The sequence below is a fragment of the Tyto alba genome, unplaced genomic scaffold (genome assembly GCF_018691265.1).
Source record: "Tyto alba isolate M040663 unplaced genomic scaffold, T.alba_DEE_v4.0 Super-Scaffold_1, whole genome shotgun sequence".
NCBI lineage: Eukaryota > Metazoa > Chordata > Aves > Strigiformes > Tytonidae > Tyto > Tyto alba.
Window position 1 is genome coordinate 26,871,257 of NW_024881261.1, and position 17,765 is coordinate 26,889,021.

The following is a 17,765-nucleotide window of genomic DNA, read 5'->3' on the forward strand; positions in this document are numbered from 1 at the left end:
TACTGTCATCTAGTAATTTTTTTCAAATTACTGAAAATGTAAATTAAAACATAAATTTTAGGAAATATCCCAAAGTTCTATTTCTTTGACCACTAAAACTGACCCTTAAAGAAAGCTGCTTATGAATGAAGTCCAACAGCTGAGTCATTTATTGACTGTACAGAAAGTCCAAACAATAATTACTACTTCAGAGTTCTTATTAACAATCTGGTTTTGGCTGAAATACTTACAAAGTGCATTAGCCTGCTCAGAGAACATGTGTTTATATTTACTTTAAGCAAGATAGGGCTTATATTACATATTCATTTAAGTTGCAAGTACCTGAGATTTATGCTCAATAATTCTCAACTTTCTTAAACAAGCAAATGAGGGAGATGGAGATTAGGTCATTCATAAATTAATTATGAACAAATATAATGCATCAATAACAAACACACAGTTTACATTTTATCTCTGCCTATTTTTATTGTCATATTAAAGACAATGAGAACACACGTGATTTACTGAATACTTTTAACGCATACAAGAGAGTAAACCCACCATTTAAATAGCTGCATTTCACTGTATTTACCAAAAGAAAAAAAAAAAAACAAACCTCCACCCATGTACATCTTTAGAATAATCTTTATTCACAAAAATACCAAGCAGTTCCAGTAGAATTTCCCAAGTTAAAATGAAGTACTTACCAAAAAGAAAGGTTTATGGGCTTTCTCTCTGTTAGGCCCCTACCTGTCTTATACTTACACCTTTAAAACACTGTAGAGCTAGGCTTCTATACAGACAAATCAGTAAGTGGCAATCTCACTGAGATCAAAGAAAATTTAAATTTATTCTGAAATTTCTACTGGGACGTAACAAAATATATATGGCTTTTAAAGCAGTTACTAAATACATTACATTCTCAGTCTTTATCCTGCCAAAAGCTAGGCCAAAAGTATATCTTAGTATCACACTGAAAATACAAAATAATCTGAGAATTAGCTATGTTGAGTTTCACATCAGGTCTTCTCTGCATGAATGATTTAAGAAACACACACAGTGGCACCTTAAGCCTTAAAGCAATAGATTTAGAATCTCTGAATGCAGCCTTACACACTTCTCTTGATTGCTACATAAAGACAAACTGCAGCACAAATTCGTTGATTTTCAAATGCAAGATCATTCCGCAGCCTTCTTTTACTTCATGAGTGCAGAACTTCAGCTTTTTTCTCTATTTTGTTTGTCTCCAACCTTGACCCATGTTCTGAGCACACTGAATATCCAAACAATGCTGAGAAGGAAACACTAAGGTACTTTCCCTTCACAGCAACAGAGTAAGTTTAAACATACTACACAGAAACCATTTAAAGTCTATATTCATTCTGAAAACTGCTCTAGAGGGCTCAAGATTAAAATACTTGCAAATTATTTCATGGCAATGCATGAAAACATCTTCTCTTTCTATTTCTACTTTATATATTAAAATAAAACTAGGTTGTTCAGATGATCCTGCTAAATTATGAAACTTTCCCAAAACTAAGACTGATGTAATTTACAGATTCCAGCAGCATAACAGGTATAAATACCTATGAAAAGGTATTATAAAGATGTTCTTATAACAGTTTTCTCATAATTTAGTTACAGCTTTATAATCTGCAGCTTCTTGCACGTATATCCCAAAGCAGAGTACTGGGGAGGAAAACCATTTACTGGATAATAACTTGGGATAAAAGAAAAACACTTAAAAGAACACAAGCGAAGACCAAATACTTCAAACACTTTCAGGAGTGCTGTTGAAGTTTAACTCAGTATGAATGAATCAGAGACTCGGTTGCAGCTTTCTGAAGCCTCTGTTTTTAAGGGCTACAGACTGACCCCTGCAGCTCCTGTTGAGAGACCATTTCCAAATGCACTCTGGGCAAGCTCACAGAACTCTCTTGCAGCTTTTGTTTTATTAATCACATCTGCATATGCATGCCTAATACCGAGTTAATAACAACCTCCACACACTAACACAGGGATCTAATTCTAGCACATGAAAAATAAAATTTTATCAGCTGAAATCCACTGGAACTTTATTTCCACTCTCTGGTGCAGAGAAGCCTTTCCTTTCACTGACCATTGTAACAACAGGTGGTAAACAATTGGCCAATTCTTTTAATAGTATTTCACTTACCAATTCACAGTGATTGCAACACACAGAACTGGTAACACACATTTCTGAATTTAAATTAGATCTTCTTGCTATTTCTTGTTTTCCTATCTTGTATTATGTCCAAGTACTATGTAACAATGGGTATATGAAATTCATTGTTATCAAATATAAGAGGCCTCCTAGGAGGTGTTGATTCTTTGTCTGCTTTGTGCAACAGTTTAAAAAGTCCTGTACCAATATTCATCGGAATTCCCATGATGATGCACTCAGAAACACCTAGGAAAAAAGACAAACATTTTGAACATCTGAGGAGTAAGGATTTAGAAAGCTATTTTCATTTGCCCGTTCTGTGTGCATTGCCTACGAAATCTCCTTGAACCCTCACACCCTCACATGTAAAGACAAAGGTCTCTTCACTAGATAAATGCTACACGCTTGGTTATCAGATCAGTATGTTATTTAAATTTTAGATGAGAAAAATTCAACCTAACCTAAACACCTCTAGCAATGAAACAGCTTCAGGTTTATTTTTGGAGAAGACACATTCCACTCAGTGCAAACAGCAGAAGCATCAAGGAAAAGTTACTTCATGTTCATTCTCTGACTCGGTGCTAAGACTTCAGTCAAATTTGGCCAAGTTCCCTTGAAACCCCTGCAATTTCCCAGTGAAAGAGGCATACCACTACTTCAGCTATACCACTTTTTGCATTTTTATGATTCAAAAAGTGCTGGAATTGAAAGATTTGGTCTGTCCCAACTATTTTTGATACCTATAGCATTTTGACAGCAATGTACTGACACATTTATATTCCAGATCTATTTTTCTGAAAAATGCTCCACAATAAAAGCAAGTTAAGAGATACCAGTGTTTTTTTCCTTCAGCATACTGTTATGATGCAAATAACACTTTCGCACATTCTCAAAAGTCTAAGAATACAGTCCTTCATGTAAAATTTTAAGAAAATAACAATAAATAGTGGTACCTTTGAATGCACAAAGGATGAAGATTAATTTGCTTAAAATTCTGACAAGATTTGATAGGTAATTTAAATGTATATGAAAGAAGATTCTGTATTTTTGCCCCTTGACCATTGCTGCATTTCTAATATATATCTGCCGACATTATGCACTTAAAAATCTTGTGCAGAATAGAATTTTTAAGAGTTACTGTATATTTAGGCCCACCACTTTGTACAGTCCCTACAGCACGCAGGTTACAATGGATAAAGGAAATATCTTTCTAACACCTAGCAGAATAAAACTTACCTGATTTTGCACAATAACCTTTCAATCTGAGCCAACCACTGAACCATGGAAACTCATTACATTCTGGGAATCCTTCACCGCCTATAATATATCCCTGTATACAACCAGAAGCCCTCCTCCTCACCTCCCTTTTGCCTCAAGGACAGAATAATAGTTTGCAGCATCTGACAGCAGTCATGTATAGCAGGAAGCGTTTGGACATAACATGCTGCTGTAACAATAAAGTGTATGTTATACACGTGCTTAGACTAATGTATGTTAGAGGCCAATGACAATCCCACAGGATGGGTGAAGACAGTGATGCTGTTGGTGGCAGAACTGCCAGGGCAGCACCCTCTGCTCTAATGACCAGCCAAGCCTCCTCCAGTGCAATGTCTTGTAACACCACCCGTTACCATCTAGTGTGGATCTAAGCATCTGGCTGACAGCTATGCACTGCTGCTCTCACTTTCATCTGGAAGCAGCTAGGTAGAGATGAAGCCACTCATACGGACCTTATTGCAGAGTTTATTTCTGACTCTTCCCTTCCAGACTACCTCCTCATAAATGAACGTCTCAGCAGTGATCTGTAGCTCAGTTCCACTCTTAAGCTGGAAATGAGAGTGCAGTTGGCTGCTCTTTGGGTCTCTGGGAAGGGGACAGAAAGGTAAACTGACTGTATCTCTAAGCAATGGCTTGCAGACCGTAGCACTTCCTGCTGATCCTCCTTCCAGCACCCAAAGGATGCTGCTGTAACTGGATATACTCCTCTGCTCTAGTTTCAACCTGCTCTGCCGACTGAAAGATGGCATCACTAATTCTCAAAAGAAAATGCTTGTCTTTATGTAGGTAAAGCATGAACCGGCTGTTCCTCATTTTCCTGTGTGTGTGGGGCGGAGGGGGAGGGCAGAAAAAAGGCATCTTTCAAGACAAAAGGGATTCAAAGGCCACATGGTCTAAAACTACACCCACACATTCAATGCCATTCAGTTCAGCATCTACAGTTGATTCTGGCTACATAATTTTTCTTGGAAACATTTACCATTTTTTCTTGCTCTGGAGATGCAAAACTGTGAGTGTGTAAGAGCCTCTTTTCATAACAATTCAAAGAGATAACTAGTGATGGCTAGGTGAGGCAGTTGCACAGCATTTCTTCATACAAGCAAGCCAGTATCATATCTTCAGTTTTGGAAGACAGACAACAATCTTCTGTTTTGTCCATTCCATTTCCTTATTTCAACTAAAACATTTACATAGAAGGCAACATGAAAAGATCTTTGGTCTCCACATTATTCAAAACAAGATTTTACCAGCTCAGAGGGGTCTTTTTCTTACTGTCAGGGATGGTATCAGACTCCCATAGGATCTTTGCTTTAATCATGGGAAAAAAATAATAAAGAAAAAAAAGAAAGTGCCACTCGTGGAATGCTGGACAGCCAGAAAATGGCAGAGTTCTTAAAATACAAACTAGTGTTTCTAACAGATTCCAGAGATTCAGTAAATATACTGTCCATAAATCACTGTTTAAAACTGACTATGCTTTCTAAGACCACCTACAAATACACACAGACTAGTAAACGTTAACATAATACATTAATATTTTCATACTTCATTAGCACCCAGAAACTCCACATGCACAGTTACAGCTCCAGGATGATATGCCTTACACAAACAGATGATGAAGAGGGTGAAACCTGTTTGACTTCTCTTTTTCTCTGTTTAACCTACTAGATAGAGACTGGTTAACAAATCATTCCAAATAGTATGTAGCTTAAAGGCAAATGAAATCTGGGAGAAATGGGAGCAAAGGTGTTTAAAAAATGCAAAAAATATTTTCAATTCCAATATTAGAGTACATGATAAGTGCAAAATTAAGAGACAAACAGAATGATAAAACTCATCTATTTGAATTTTCTGTTTGGCTGTATGGACATATTCATGTATATATATATATTTTTAAATTTTTATCAGATTCTTTCATAAATTCAGTGAGATGATTCAGTGGATGTTAATGAACTTAACTTTAAAACTGAAAAATGGATACATTTAAAAAAATTTCTCCGGACAGGGATCTTCTCTCTTCTGTTAGAGTACTGCTAAAGACAGCTTCTAATTTAAAAAAATAAACACAATTTTTATCTATTTACATCAGAACTAAACTTAAGAGGTCAAGAATCTTGCCTTTCTGTTTATTGACAAATCTCGTAAGCAATCATTACGCACAGTTTTATATTCACTTATGCTACCTAAATACTGAAGATACACAAACTTTCAGAATTGAAAAAACAGAACTACTAATAGCAGGACAAATTTCCTGGTATTGCACTGTGCTATGTGGCAAGAAGTAAAACCAAATTACTAAAAGTCTATTTTAAGAAACATACAACAAACATCCAATTGATTTAAAGATCTCCGATTCAGATGAGAAGTAGAGAAACATCTATCAAGCTCCTAGGATCAAAAAGTATAAATTCCCCTCAGACCTAAAAATTTTCACAAGTAAGCTGAATAAAAATCTTAACAAGGGCAAGAATCCAGTGCTTTGAAGAGGTTTACAGATACTGGGTAAGGACCACAAACTGCAATAGAATTTGCAATACCTACCACAAACAGAATCCTTCTGTCCAAAGTAGGCAGCATCAAAGAGGTGGTCTGCAGTCTTTTCAAAAGAAGCCAGCATCAACACACTTTCCTTCATTTTTGCCAGTCCAAACCTAGTAATGCCTAGCACTTCACCCTTGATTGATGGAAAAACCCAAAGAAAGACTATCATAATAATGGTGGAGGTCAGCTATATTTGCTAAAGAAGCAAATCAAATGAAGAACAGAAATGTAGTTTGTTAGAATAAAAACAAAGGAAACAAGTAAAAAAAAAATAGCATTGCCGTAATATGGTGCTTTACACATCCTGAAGGTCAATGGTTTGGTAGTAATCAATATTTAAATAAAACAATAAAACACAAATGATTATTCATATACTACAGAAGCTGCTATAAATGGTCAATAGATTTATTTTTATTTTAAGCAAGAATATGGGAAAGAGTGAAAGAAACACGGCCATGAGAAGAACTACAGAATTGTGAACTAGATGGTGAGTCACAAACTTCAATGGGGTCTGAGAGCACTGTGTTGAAGCTACTGCCTATTGTCTACTGATAAATCTGATTTCAGCTGCCAGAAGACGAAAATGTTCTGAAGAGGTGAAACCTTTATTTTTTTAGTTCTCCAGTAATTAGCTTTTTAAACTAAACTAACTTGGTTTATTTCTGCCTCTGTTTCTAATAAACATACTGATTATAACAGACTGTGCACAGAAGCACAAGTCAGAAGTACAGACAAAAGAATGCATGCTAGGAGCCCAACAAGTGCAAAGCACTGCACTCTGATGCCCTCTTCTACCACTGTGTTGCAGCTCTGCACAGCCAGCACTGGGGACTGCCGCAGTACAGTACAACAAAGCCCTACAGTTTTGGGAGAAGTCAGAACTCTTTCATTCATTTTACCCAAATTAAACCCTTGCACTCTGGAAGGCAAAGTGGAAAATCTTACTTCACTAAGTGTACTCATATGTAAAAAAAAATCTATTTGATGTGAAGGAAAAAGTCAATCAAGAAAGAACAATTTTCTACTAACAAGTTCTGGGAGACTGCTCATACTCTACATGTAATCTGATTCTATTTGTAACGTCTGTGTCCTTTGACTCTTACAAACAGTGCAGCTGCTATGAACCACACCCCATGTGGTTTTTCTGCACAGCAAGGCTTGAATTGCATGCATGGTTACCCAAACAGTTGATTTTCATACCGCAATTTTTAGGATTCCTTTTTCCGATACAAAATTATAATCCCCTATTCACTATACCAACTTGTTCTCTGTCAAAATAGAACTTGTCCTCCCTACCCCTAGGAAATAGATTAACTAACCATTTTGTTTGATATACAACAGAATTTGATCATTACGACTTACAATTCTTTAAACCTATAACTGATTTCCATCTCCACAGCTCACCTGTCCTTCTCAAACATGGTAAAATTAATTTGTATTAACAGGACAATGCGATGTTTAAAAAAAGCATAGTACAAACCTTGTAAGTCATCAGATCAGACAGTAACATAACATGTCTCCTGTCAATGCTCATACCATGGTTCACCATCGTATACTGAATTTCATTGATAATGGTCGTCCGAGCAGCTTCAATTCCTAGTGTTTTCTCTACCTACACAAGAAATTATGATAGATCAATGAAGAACCAAACACTCGGAGCGAGTATATTCCTGGAACAAATACCATGTGATGTCAGATAATACTCCATTTCCATTAATATCCTTCTGCATTCCTCATTTTTAAAAATCTTTATACAAAAAGGTTTTTTCTAAGTCAACAGTGCTGCCAGTCAAGTTTTTCTCCTGTGTTAATGGTTTCCCACAACTATTAGTGAAATAAGGCTGGATTAGATCTGAACACAAACCAGCACTTGTAATAAAGATGCTATGGTGAAAAACCCCACTGTGCCATTTGAACATTACCTCGTAAGTGTTGTTAGAGGACGTTTTTGTTCCTTTCACTCCATGAGTAGCCATAACAGCTCGCAGATTATCACCTTCAACTAAAAGTTTATATTTTTCCTTTCCGCTTTGTTCATCAATATGAATGACAGCTCGGGAAACCTCTGGTATACCTTGCACTACAACCTGCACAAAACAAAAATATCTAGTAACTTTGATATGTACAGTAATGCAGTATAAAAGGGTAACCCTTATTGGTGTTCAAACCTATTTAGAAGCTGCAGTCTTTGGAGTAAATGCTCAATCAAAACACATATGAAATAAGATTTCCTGCTCTTAAATACACTGGAGCAAATGTGACATCACACTGTACTATAAATCTCACTCACTACCTACATTTTATACTTCATGCCAGATATCCTCACACTCAGGCCTGGGTCTCTGAATGGTGGTAGATCTACATAACCAAAATGGCATCCTTTCAATAATATGGTTCACTCATCACTATTTCTAAATCCAAAATAGACAGTATTCTCACAGAAAGCTGTAAAAATGCCAGATACTGTAATGTGGTTCAATTCTAGATGCAGCTGAAAGAAGATATAACTATTTCAAACAATGGCTGCCCTCTGAATGCTTCAGTAAATGTTGAAGGAAAGTATCAAGGTGTCAGTTTTATTTATAAAGATTGGTAATGGAGGCTTACTTTCAGCTGTAAAGCAGTAGCATTACAGTCTAAGAGTTATGGATTCAGACTATCTTGACTGTCAAGAATTATTTTGTCTGCCCACTGTAGAACCCCAAATTACTACTACTGATTACTTCCCACAAAAGCATGAGACAGTCTTTATTTTTACCTTTGGTAGCTCTTCCTTCAGGGACTGCAATACATAATACATTGAACTTTTGCTATTTTCACGAGGGGTCACACATACAACGGCTTCTCCATGGACAGCAACATCCCCAGGCTTTACTCTGAGTTTAGATATGCAAATAGAGTAGCGCACAGTCTCCGCATTCACCTGTGGCAAAAGTCAGCCAGCAAATGTCACGGTATCTCTCTTAGCATGTATAAATCTGTTCAAATACATGCATCGGTCTTTCAACAAAATATAAAAAAGTGCAATGCAGAAAAATAAGCAAAAATTGTTACTCTTGTAAGTTGCATGAAACACTCTTTTGTGCTGAGGGTATTGGCCAGACACCAAGAAATGAATGTGTGTTCTCTCATTTCCAGATAAATAAAAATTAATCACTTTCCAGGGGGGGCAAAGAAAAGAGAAGAAAAATCCTGACATAATGTGGCCACAGGACATCCTTCGTTCACTTTCTTTTTTTAACTTTCACTGGTATGATTTCTGTTTCTGAGACAGGATTAAGAGACCCTTTGGAACTTGCCTGAGGCATATTCTGCATAAGAACTGAACAACTCACCTCTAATCTCAGTAGTCTAATGCGCTCTAAAGACAGCTTCACTAGGATAAAGCAATCATCTGGAAGAAATACTTCCTCAATATATTCTGAAATCTGTAAGAGATAAGGACAAAATACTTAGCATGTGAAAATGGTCAAAATGCCCCATAGCAACTGGCTAATGTTTACAATTAAGGCATTAGCCATAATACAATTGTTCTTACCTCTCCTAATAACGTTTTCTCAATTCTTCCTTTAACCAGACGGGCAAAATCAGGATCATCATCTTTGTCCAACTGTGCTGTTATAATAGGGGTGCTACAAAGAACAAACACACACAAAAAAAGTCAGGAAATTGCTCACCTCGATTACAGATGACAACTTGAATTACAGCTTGCCTTATGGAACAAATCCCAACATCTAAAGTAGTAAGTAATAACATCAAGAGACCTTCAGCCTCCTTACATATATTTAAGAAAATTATTGTTCATGTACTTCAGGCTAGTGAAAACGAGCATACACACAAGAGATTATAACCCAACAAACTAGTGACTATCTTCATGGCTTACACTATTCTAGTATTATTTAAGTAAGGCTTCATGGATACCTAGGAATAGGTATGCTTCAAATACTGCTAAACACCAGAAAGTTTCATAATGCATGAGACACACCTAACAATATTAAACTAAGTAACCACTTCATTTGGTTTTCAGAAAAATAAAACTTATCTCTCCTCTGGCCCTAAGCATCACTTAGTTGGATAGACAATAGTTTTTTCTGTGTTTTGGTATTACATGATTTCAATCTTGCCTAGTATATTACTGAGAACAAGGAAACGCTATCGCATATTGCAAATTTACTGGTCAGGTTTCACTTAAGTAAAAGGAAGAAACAAACCAAAACCATTAATACCTAATAGCCTTTGAAGCATTAATGATTTCTTTGATTCTTGGCACACCCAAAGTAATGTTCATTGAAGCAACACCGGCAAAATGGAAAGTCTTCAGAGTCATCTGTGTGCCAGGCTCACCAATACTCTGTGCACAAAGAGCTCCTACTGCAGAACCAGGCTCCATCTGTGCCCTGATAAAGAAATTCTCTCATTAAAAAAGTACAGAAAGAGACATAGAACTCAAAAAGGCATAAAATCTTAAGCAAGCAAAGACAGAAACTAGTCTGGTAGATATATGAGAAGTTTGGGGGTTTTGTGTGTTTTGTTTTTTTTTTTTTTTTTTTTTTTTTTGTTTTGTTTTGTTTTGTTGTTTTTTTTTTTTTTTTTTTAAACAAACATGAGAGGTTAAAAGGTCACCAATACTCAAGACACTGATCTTATGCAAGGCAAGAAGATGCCCAGTATACAGGCATTCCACAGATCCAGTATAACATCCGTAAGAGAAAACTAAACACTTGTCCTCTTCCTCCTAAGCATCAAGCAGTAGATTCAGGATTTTCCATTCAGGGAAATCCCATATGCTAACATTTCCAAAACTCCCCTTTGTATGTTTAAGCATGAGAGATGTTTATTAAGTCTTCTTTAAGAAATTATTATGCATATTACTCTTTAATCAGAATACAACCCAGATATGAATGCCTTCTTGTTTTCATCTTACTCAAAAGCTCTATACTGATGACCTACTTTCCATTCAAGTTATGTATGTAATGGGCTCATTCCCACATTTGCCCCTTTCTAAAATGTATGTACTTTGACAACTGGTTGTACTAATAGCACAAAAAAAAAAAAAAAAATTAAGACTACTACACTACACTCTGAGAGTTCAGAATGAGACGTGAGGGGTGGTTTACATTCTCCCCTACAATGTTGTTCAGATCCTGCAGTTCGCATTCTGCAGCTTGCAGAGTGCAATGTGATCTGCTTTTCTAGAGCAAATACAACCTCTGAACTTCAGGAACAATATCACTTCCTATATCAACCTTACTACAGCAGCTTCTTGCATTTTCTTTGATAAGCTCTTTCCAAGTAACAATGCTGTCTAATAGTGATTTAGCTTGTAACAATAATTCTGGGTGACTGTAAACCAAAATTATTTAAACTGAGGTTATTGTTTTCACTATTATTTGGAGATCTCTTTACATTCATGTCATATCTGTCCTAAAACTGCTGAAATCCCAGCTGAGAGATTTCTCCTGGTAACATGATAATAGTCTATAAAACAGAGTCATCATAGCAGTCAGATCCTTTCCAAGAGTACCCATCTTCCTGTTGTCGGATCAGTGTAATAGCATGCTGAAACAGCCTACTACAGTAAAACAGACAATTAATGTTTAAGAACACTTAAGACAAACTTAAGCAAGTCATCCTAATGACTGAAAGGAAAAACTAGTAATTGCTTTGAAAAAGTTATGTTAAGAATTTAACGTATACATGAATTTTCTAGAGAAAGAAAAAATATTACTAAACAATTGATGCAGGCGAGTGAGGCCACAAAGCAGATGTCACCAATGGCTGCATGCCAATGAATAAATCCAAACAGTCTCGAGTAAATGAAACAACTCTCAACAGATAATAAGAGATGAAAATATCTACACTATCTTATTAAGAGATCAAGAATAACAAAAGCTCCTACAAGTGCGTAACAGATTCAAGAACATGATAGCACCAAGTGTGACATAACTGTGTAGATCAAGAATAACCATCAGAATTTGTATGGATTTGAAACTGATCTATTCAGACACTATTCCACATGGACTCTTTGGAGGTTTAGAACCATCTCCCGCAAGAGGGGGAGGAAGCAAACGTGTCTGCCTTAACAAGCCCACCTGTAGATGGCAATGCTTTTTTCTTTTTGGCATTTGACCTTTGTCTTGCAATGTTTGTATCACTGGGGCCAACTGTTTCTTACTCTTTATCACATTCACAACAGAACCAACATTCATACAGTAAAAAGTCCCAAATATACTCCTAGATTGCAAACAAAGCAATAAATACTGAATTGGGGGCAGGAAGGGGGATAAATTGGGAGAAAACAGGCTAAGCACCTACCTCATGTATTTGTCCCTACAAGTCTCCAGAAACTTCTCTAGTTGTGTTGGAGTAATCCTATCCAACTGATACAAAACTCGTGGCTGGAAAGAGAATAGAACAGTTGGAAAAGTAGTAGCTTATGAAGATTGTAAATAACTACGTAATTACCCCCTTGAAAATATTTACCTCTGTTGTGCCATTGTCATTAATGCCGTATTTGTCCCTAGTTTTTTTAATCTTCTCAGAAACACCTTTGATGAATTTTTTAATTTCCTGAAATTACATCAAAACAACAGTAACCAAAGACATGGTCTTCATACTGAAGTGTTCAGCAGTAAGTTATTTGATTAGAGCTCCAAACTGAACGTTTACAGTAATAAATTAACAATGCACAATATGAGGAGAGGAACATCAAAATTTAGACACACACATACACTAGAATTTAGCAAACCAGATTCACTCTTGTGTAACCACAAATTTGTAGCAATACATGAGGAATATGGTCCATGCTGAATAAAAGCATCCTTCCTGAGCACACACAGAAAACTTAAAACAGATTTGACTTCGGCTGATCCTTCTTTCCTCCCCATCACTTACTGAAACCAGTTCTACCATTAAAAAAAAAAAAAAAAAAAAAAAGAAAAAAAAACAAAACAAAACAAAACAAAACCAAAATCTCAAAATTCTTATTTTCTCTGTTTACTGACACAAACACCTTCTCACTCATTTCTCAGTACACAGAGTAAGTCAAAGCAGAAAGACTGTGGCATGAGAAGGAGTATATAAAGGATACCTGCTGGATAGGTTTCAGAGATTCAAGGTGTACTTTATTTGGGAGAGAAAAAAACCCTCAAAAAACAATATATACACATCAGTCTCTATCTGACACAGTTCAAATAACTTCTCTAGGCTGTGGAGAGGTCTTGCAGAAAATTGCATTTAATATGTCATAGTACCTAAGACTTTCACTCTGTTACCAGGTTTACCCAAAAATAGTTCTAGCAGTCTTCACTGGAACATAAATTGAAACAATATTGTCAGAAAAATATCCAATGTTTCTATTAAAATCATCTGGGCATTATGCTTTGGATATAGTTACATACATTAGAAGTCATGAAATATGAGGTCCACGATTAAACTGTTTTGTAAAAGTGGACTCTGTGAAAATAATTATCATAACACAATCTTATCGAAAACAAAATACAAACAAAAAGCAAGACAAAATCCTTCCCATCTACTTCAACAATGATTTAAGAAAGCCTCTGTGGAGGAGCAAATATTTTGATTTTTACAGTTCTTTTGAAGCCTTTCCACCTCATCAGTCCTGCCTGACAACTAGGATGATGATTACATAGTATCAGCTTTTCTTCACTCAGTGCTGGACTCCTTCCAACCACTGCAGTAGCCGGCACCGAAAATTATTTGTCTTTTTTTTTTTTTTTTTTTTTTTAAAAAAAACAACTGAACTCATAAATCATTATCAAAACACTTCTACTGCAACCTAACACAATCCTCAGATTCTTAAAACAACATTTTTACTGGTATTCAAGGTATTTTCAGACAGTACATTATATTCGGTGCATACTAGAACAAAGTTCAAATGAAAGAACACAGACAACAGAAGTGTGCTGCTGGAATGGATGCTTCAAGTTGTTTCCCCACTTGGATGACAAGAGGATGCATTCATACATTTCTGCCCCTTTTGCCCTGCAGTAAAGTCATAGTAGTTAATGAATTAAATATTTTGCCATTTTAAATGTTTTTGACCCTGAAATCTTTGCATAAAATTGGTGATTTATTTCCTAAATAAGTGTTAAGTAATAATGCATTAGAAAAATTAATCTTTTTATTACAGGTGCATTAAAAAAAAGGAAGATTGCAGGACTTGCAGAAGATCACTTGAACATTTGATCTAGAGGGGAAAAAAAACCCCAACATTCAAGAGAGATTTTACAAGTAATTTTATCTTGAAAGATGCTTTTTCTGTGGAGGAGCAGGAAGGGAGGAGTGGAAGGGGAAGGTGGCAAAACATGTAACACTAACTTCTCCCTCCAGAACACTGAAGACTTAGTTCTTTTAAAAATAAGGTACTCAAATGATACGTTATTCCCACTCACTAGAGTGAAAAAAGGTGAGAAATAAAAGATAAATCTCTGAAGAGACTTTTCATTGTCAAAAGTTTTATTCATGCATAACAACTAAAACAGGAAGTGATCTATTCCCCTCACCTTTAATTTTTCTGTTGGCATTTTATCCAAACTACGGATTAATTTACGCTATAAACAGAAAGAAAACGTAGCTTGCTCTTTGCTGAGTCTGTCAACATGGAAGGATCATCTTCAGTGCAACGCTGTCTTCTATGAGCACAGCTACGTAACTTCCAGAGCGAGCTCAAAAAACCACTGGGTCTTTCACATAGTCTAAACCTATAATGTATTTTAGTCTGGACCTGTTTAACAAAAAGGCACCGAACTGACTCAGTAAGCTCTTGCTTAACATGGGCCTCGTCAGCTCCTGAAAAGCTGATGTTTAGTCAAAACAGCAGTCCAGAGTATAAAGGTTGGTCACTCGGGTGTCTGCACCATGTTTTCCAGCGCTTAAACTAGTGGGATCATTTATACATGTGAAGCACTGCTAATACAAGAATCCTCACAGTTAAGAAGCCCACTGAAATGCAGAGTGGCACAGACAATCCCACAAGATTCAGCAATAATCCAGTCAAGGCAGCCAGGCAGATCCACTAGGTCAGCTCTACATCTGCCAGCACCGACTGGCTGTGCTGAGCCTCTTCCACACTTGCACACCACTCCCCAGTACTCTTATCATCTCAAAAAAACACTGAAAAACAACTTTTTTTTTTAATCTTGTTTTTTGTTTGTTTTTGTTTGTTTGTTTGTTTTTGTTTGTTTGTTTTTTAATTGTGAGGGTTTCTAAGATTTTCCCAGTTTTGCTAATAAAATAAAAATTTCCCTTCACCTGTATCTTGATATACTCAAATACATTAAAATACTAACACAACTGAAACAGTGTCAGCCAACAATCTGCTTTTTCATCAGCTGAATTCCCTCCAGTGAGGTCAGAGTGCTGGCAGAATGAATGCTAGCCTGTTTGAAAACGGTTATTTAGACATACTGTTTTCCGATCAAGATCGGATAAGCCCTTTATAGGAACCTCTTGGTAAAAGAACAGCAATAAGAAATGTCTCTGTTCTTGAAGGGAGAAGTAGGGGAAGGGATAGGAAAACATCAGAAAGACATGCTAATATCCCTAAAGGTTGAAAGAATGAGTTTTGGAAAGGAAAGTCAGGTGCTAAAAGGAAGTCTCCTCAAATTTAACTATGGGGAAGAATTCACACATCATGGCTTTCACCATTAAAAAGGAACTACGTGAATTACTGTGATGAACACCTATAATTTAACAAGCAGTAATGTATATATGCTAATCAGTTACTTTAGCACTATACACACATCTTTAGCTAAAAAGCACTAACATTAATGTTCACACAGTGCACACACATGCTACAATTACCTCATTATACTTTTCATAACCTGTCTCAGTTAATGTCTTCAAGGATGAACAGAAAAAAAAGAAAAGGAAGAAGAAAATGTAATAGGATCTAAAACTTAAACATATTAAGTTAAACTAATTACCATTAAGGTGATGTGGCTATTTTTGTGCTTCTGAAAGTAATAGCAATTATTTAGATTCTCCTGATACAATTAAAAAGATGTACACCTCAAAGAACAGTTTCATCTCCAAACTCTGACATTAGTATATTGCATATTTTTCTCCTTCAGACATGCAATTAAGATTTACAGCATATTTCAAGTATGGATAGAATTATTTTTTCAACTCTGCTCTAGCAAGAGAATTGCAAATCATGTTTATAAACAGCTGCTTACTAGTTTTGTCACCTTCTGCTCTGAAGCATTCTAATCTATTAAAAAAAAACCCCTTCATAGGCAGGCCACTAAATTCATGCTGTTGTCATCACTGCCAGTTATCAGAAGGTTCATCAAGCTTTATGTGTTCACAGGCAGGTTAATTCTACAGCTTTATTCAGTCTCCCCAAGTAGTCTTAAACGTGGCTGCTCTCATTAATATTAAAATTGCTTAATACTCTTTCAAACAAATTGACTTTTACAATTCAAAGTGCAAGCAATCATGTGAACATCCACTCATCCTTAAAAGACAGGTAAGGATTCCCCAGAAGATAAGCCCTGTCCAGCAAAGCACTTCATATAACAGAATCTTTTTGCTGAATTAGTATCAAAAGCAAGCAAGGCAAATAGGCATAAGTGTATAGCTGATGTTTCTATTTCAGGAAAACAAGCAAATGAGTAAAACCAGTTATTCAGAAAGTTGGTAATATCAAAACATATGCATAATAATAAAAGGGTATGAGACTCAGTCCTAGTAGTTTCTTACATAGAGTCAATAAGTATTATTTAATTTCTGACAGCCCAGGGAAAGCACATAAGTACTGTACTATCTTGGTATGGAGAGAAATTCCAGCACGATATATCTCAGATCAGCTGCACCTTCTACTCAAAACAAAAAAATCACTAGATTTTTCTCTCATTTCTAAAGGTCCTGTGGTAAACATGAAAAGCTACCACAATAACAATTAAAATAACTATTCCTGCCTCCCCAACCCCTAAATGTTCAGTAGTATATTTCTGTACAAACTACTACTCCTGCTACTAACACATAGAATTCAGCCATTGCTCCTACAGATTAATAAAGCCATTTTATTTGATTTCCTTGATCTATAAGGAAAAGTTAATCACAGTGTGATAAGGAAGTGAGATAATTACCTGCAGAAAACTGTCTCGGCAGCAAAGAAATTCATTCTTCTTCATGATGGACTCAGATGTTAACACCAATTCATTTTTACTAAGGGCTGGTTCATTTCGGCATGGATATACAGCCTTAAGAGGAAAAAAATTAATTCACATAAAACATACATACAAAACCTTCATTGTAAAGACACAGAATATATATATGTACAGTTGATTAAAAGCATTCTTTAGTTTTGGCTTTTTGATTGTTTTTTGCTAGTTTGGTGGGGTTTTTTTTTGTTTGTTTTACTACATAACACTAGACTATTGTGAAGAGAAGGTCCACATATGCTTCTTACATAAATCTGAAGGTATACACACACACACATTTCTAACTCCATCAGTATATTACACTCACATGACAGAACTCTGCATGGTCATTTCAGCAAAAGGCTTTTCTTTTTGTGGGGTAGCAGGTGGGTATGTTAGGGGGAGGGAGAACAACCAACCAAACCACAAAACCAAAACCAAACATCACCATTCTTTAAACATCCCAGTATGTCCAGAGTTATTCAACAACGCATCAGGCCTCTGACCTGAGAAGCAGTTCAACACAAAGAACATGCATGTCTTGATTTAATAAGGAATTACTTTGTGTAATACAAGTCCAATCTAGCACCCAACTAAGCCAGTAGTAATCTATC

General features: G+C 36.0%; 1 protein-coding gene across 3 annotated transcripts in view; it reads right to left on the reverse strand.

Moving 5' to 3' along the window:
- Positions 1-439: 439 nt before the first annotated feature.
- POLR3A (RNA polymerase III subunit A) overlaps positions 440-17,765 on the reverse strand; it is a 37,835-nt gene continuing 20,509 nt past the window's right edge. Inside the window, exons 21-32 of one of the 3 annotated variants that reach the window (XM_032982149.2) lie at positions 17,098-17,211; positions 15,809-15,844; positions 12,467-12,553; positions 12,299-12,381; positions 10,210-10,380; positions 9,522-9,615; positions 9,319-9,411; positions 8,742-8,906; positions 7,906-8,070; positions 7,464-7,595; positions 5,984-6,116; positions 440-2,410 (exon numbers count right to left, since the gene is read on the reverse strand). In XM_032982149.2, the coding sequence (XP_032838040.2) occupies positions 2,262-2,410; positions 5,984-6,116; positions 7,464-7,595; positions 7,906-8,070; positions 8,742-8,906; positions 9,319-9,411; positions 9,522-9,615; positions 10,210-10,380; positions 12,299-12,381; positions 12,467-12,553; positions 15,809-15,844; positions 17,098-17,211 (1,422 nt within the window). In that variant the 3' untranslated portion in view covers positions 440-2,261. Of the gene's footprint in view, positions 2,411-5,983; positions 6,180-7,463; positions 7,596-7,905; positions 8,071-8,741; positions 8,907-9,318; positions 9,412-9,521; positions 9,616-10,209; positions 10,381-12,298; positions 12,382-12,466; positions 12,554-15,808; positions 15,845-17,097; positions 17,212-17,765 lie in introns of those variants that run through there. The other 2 variants (XM_032982150.2, XM_042786587.1) reach the window with 2 other exon arrangements.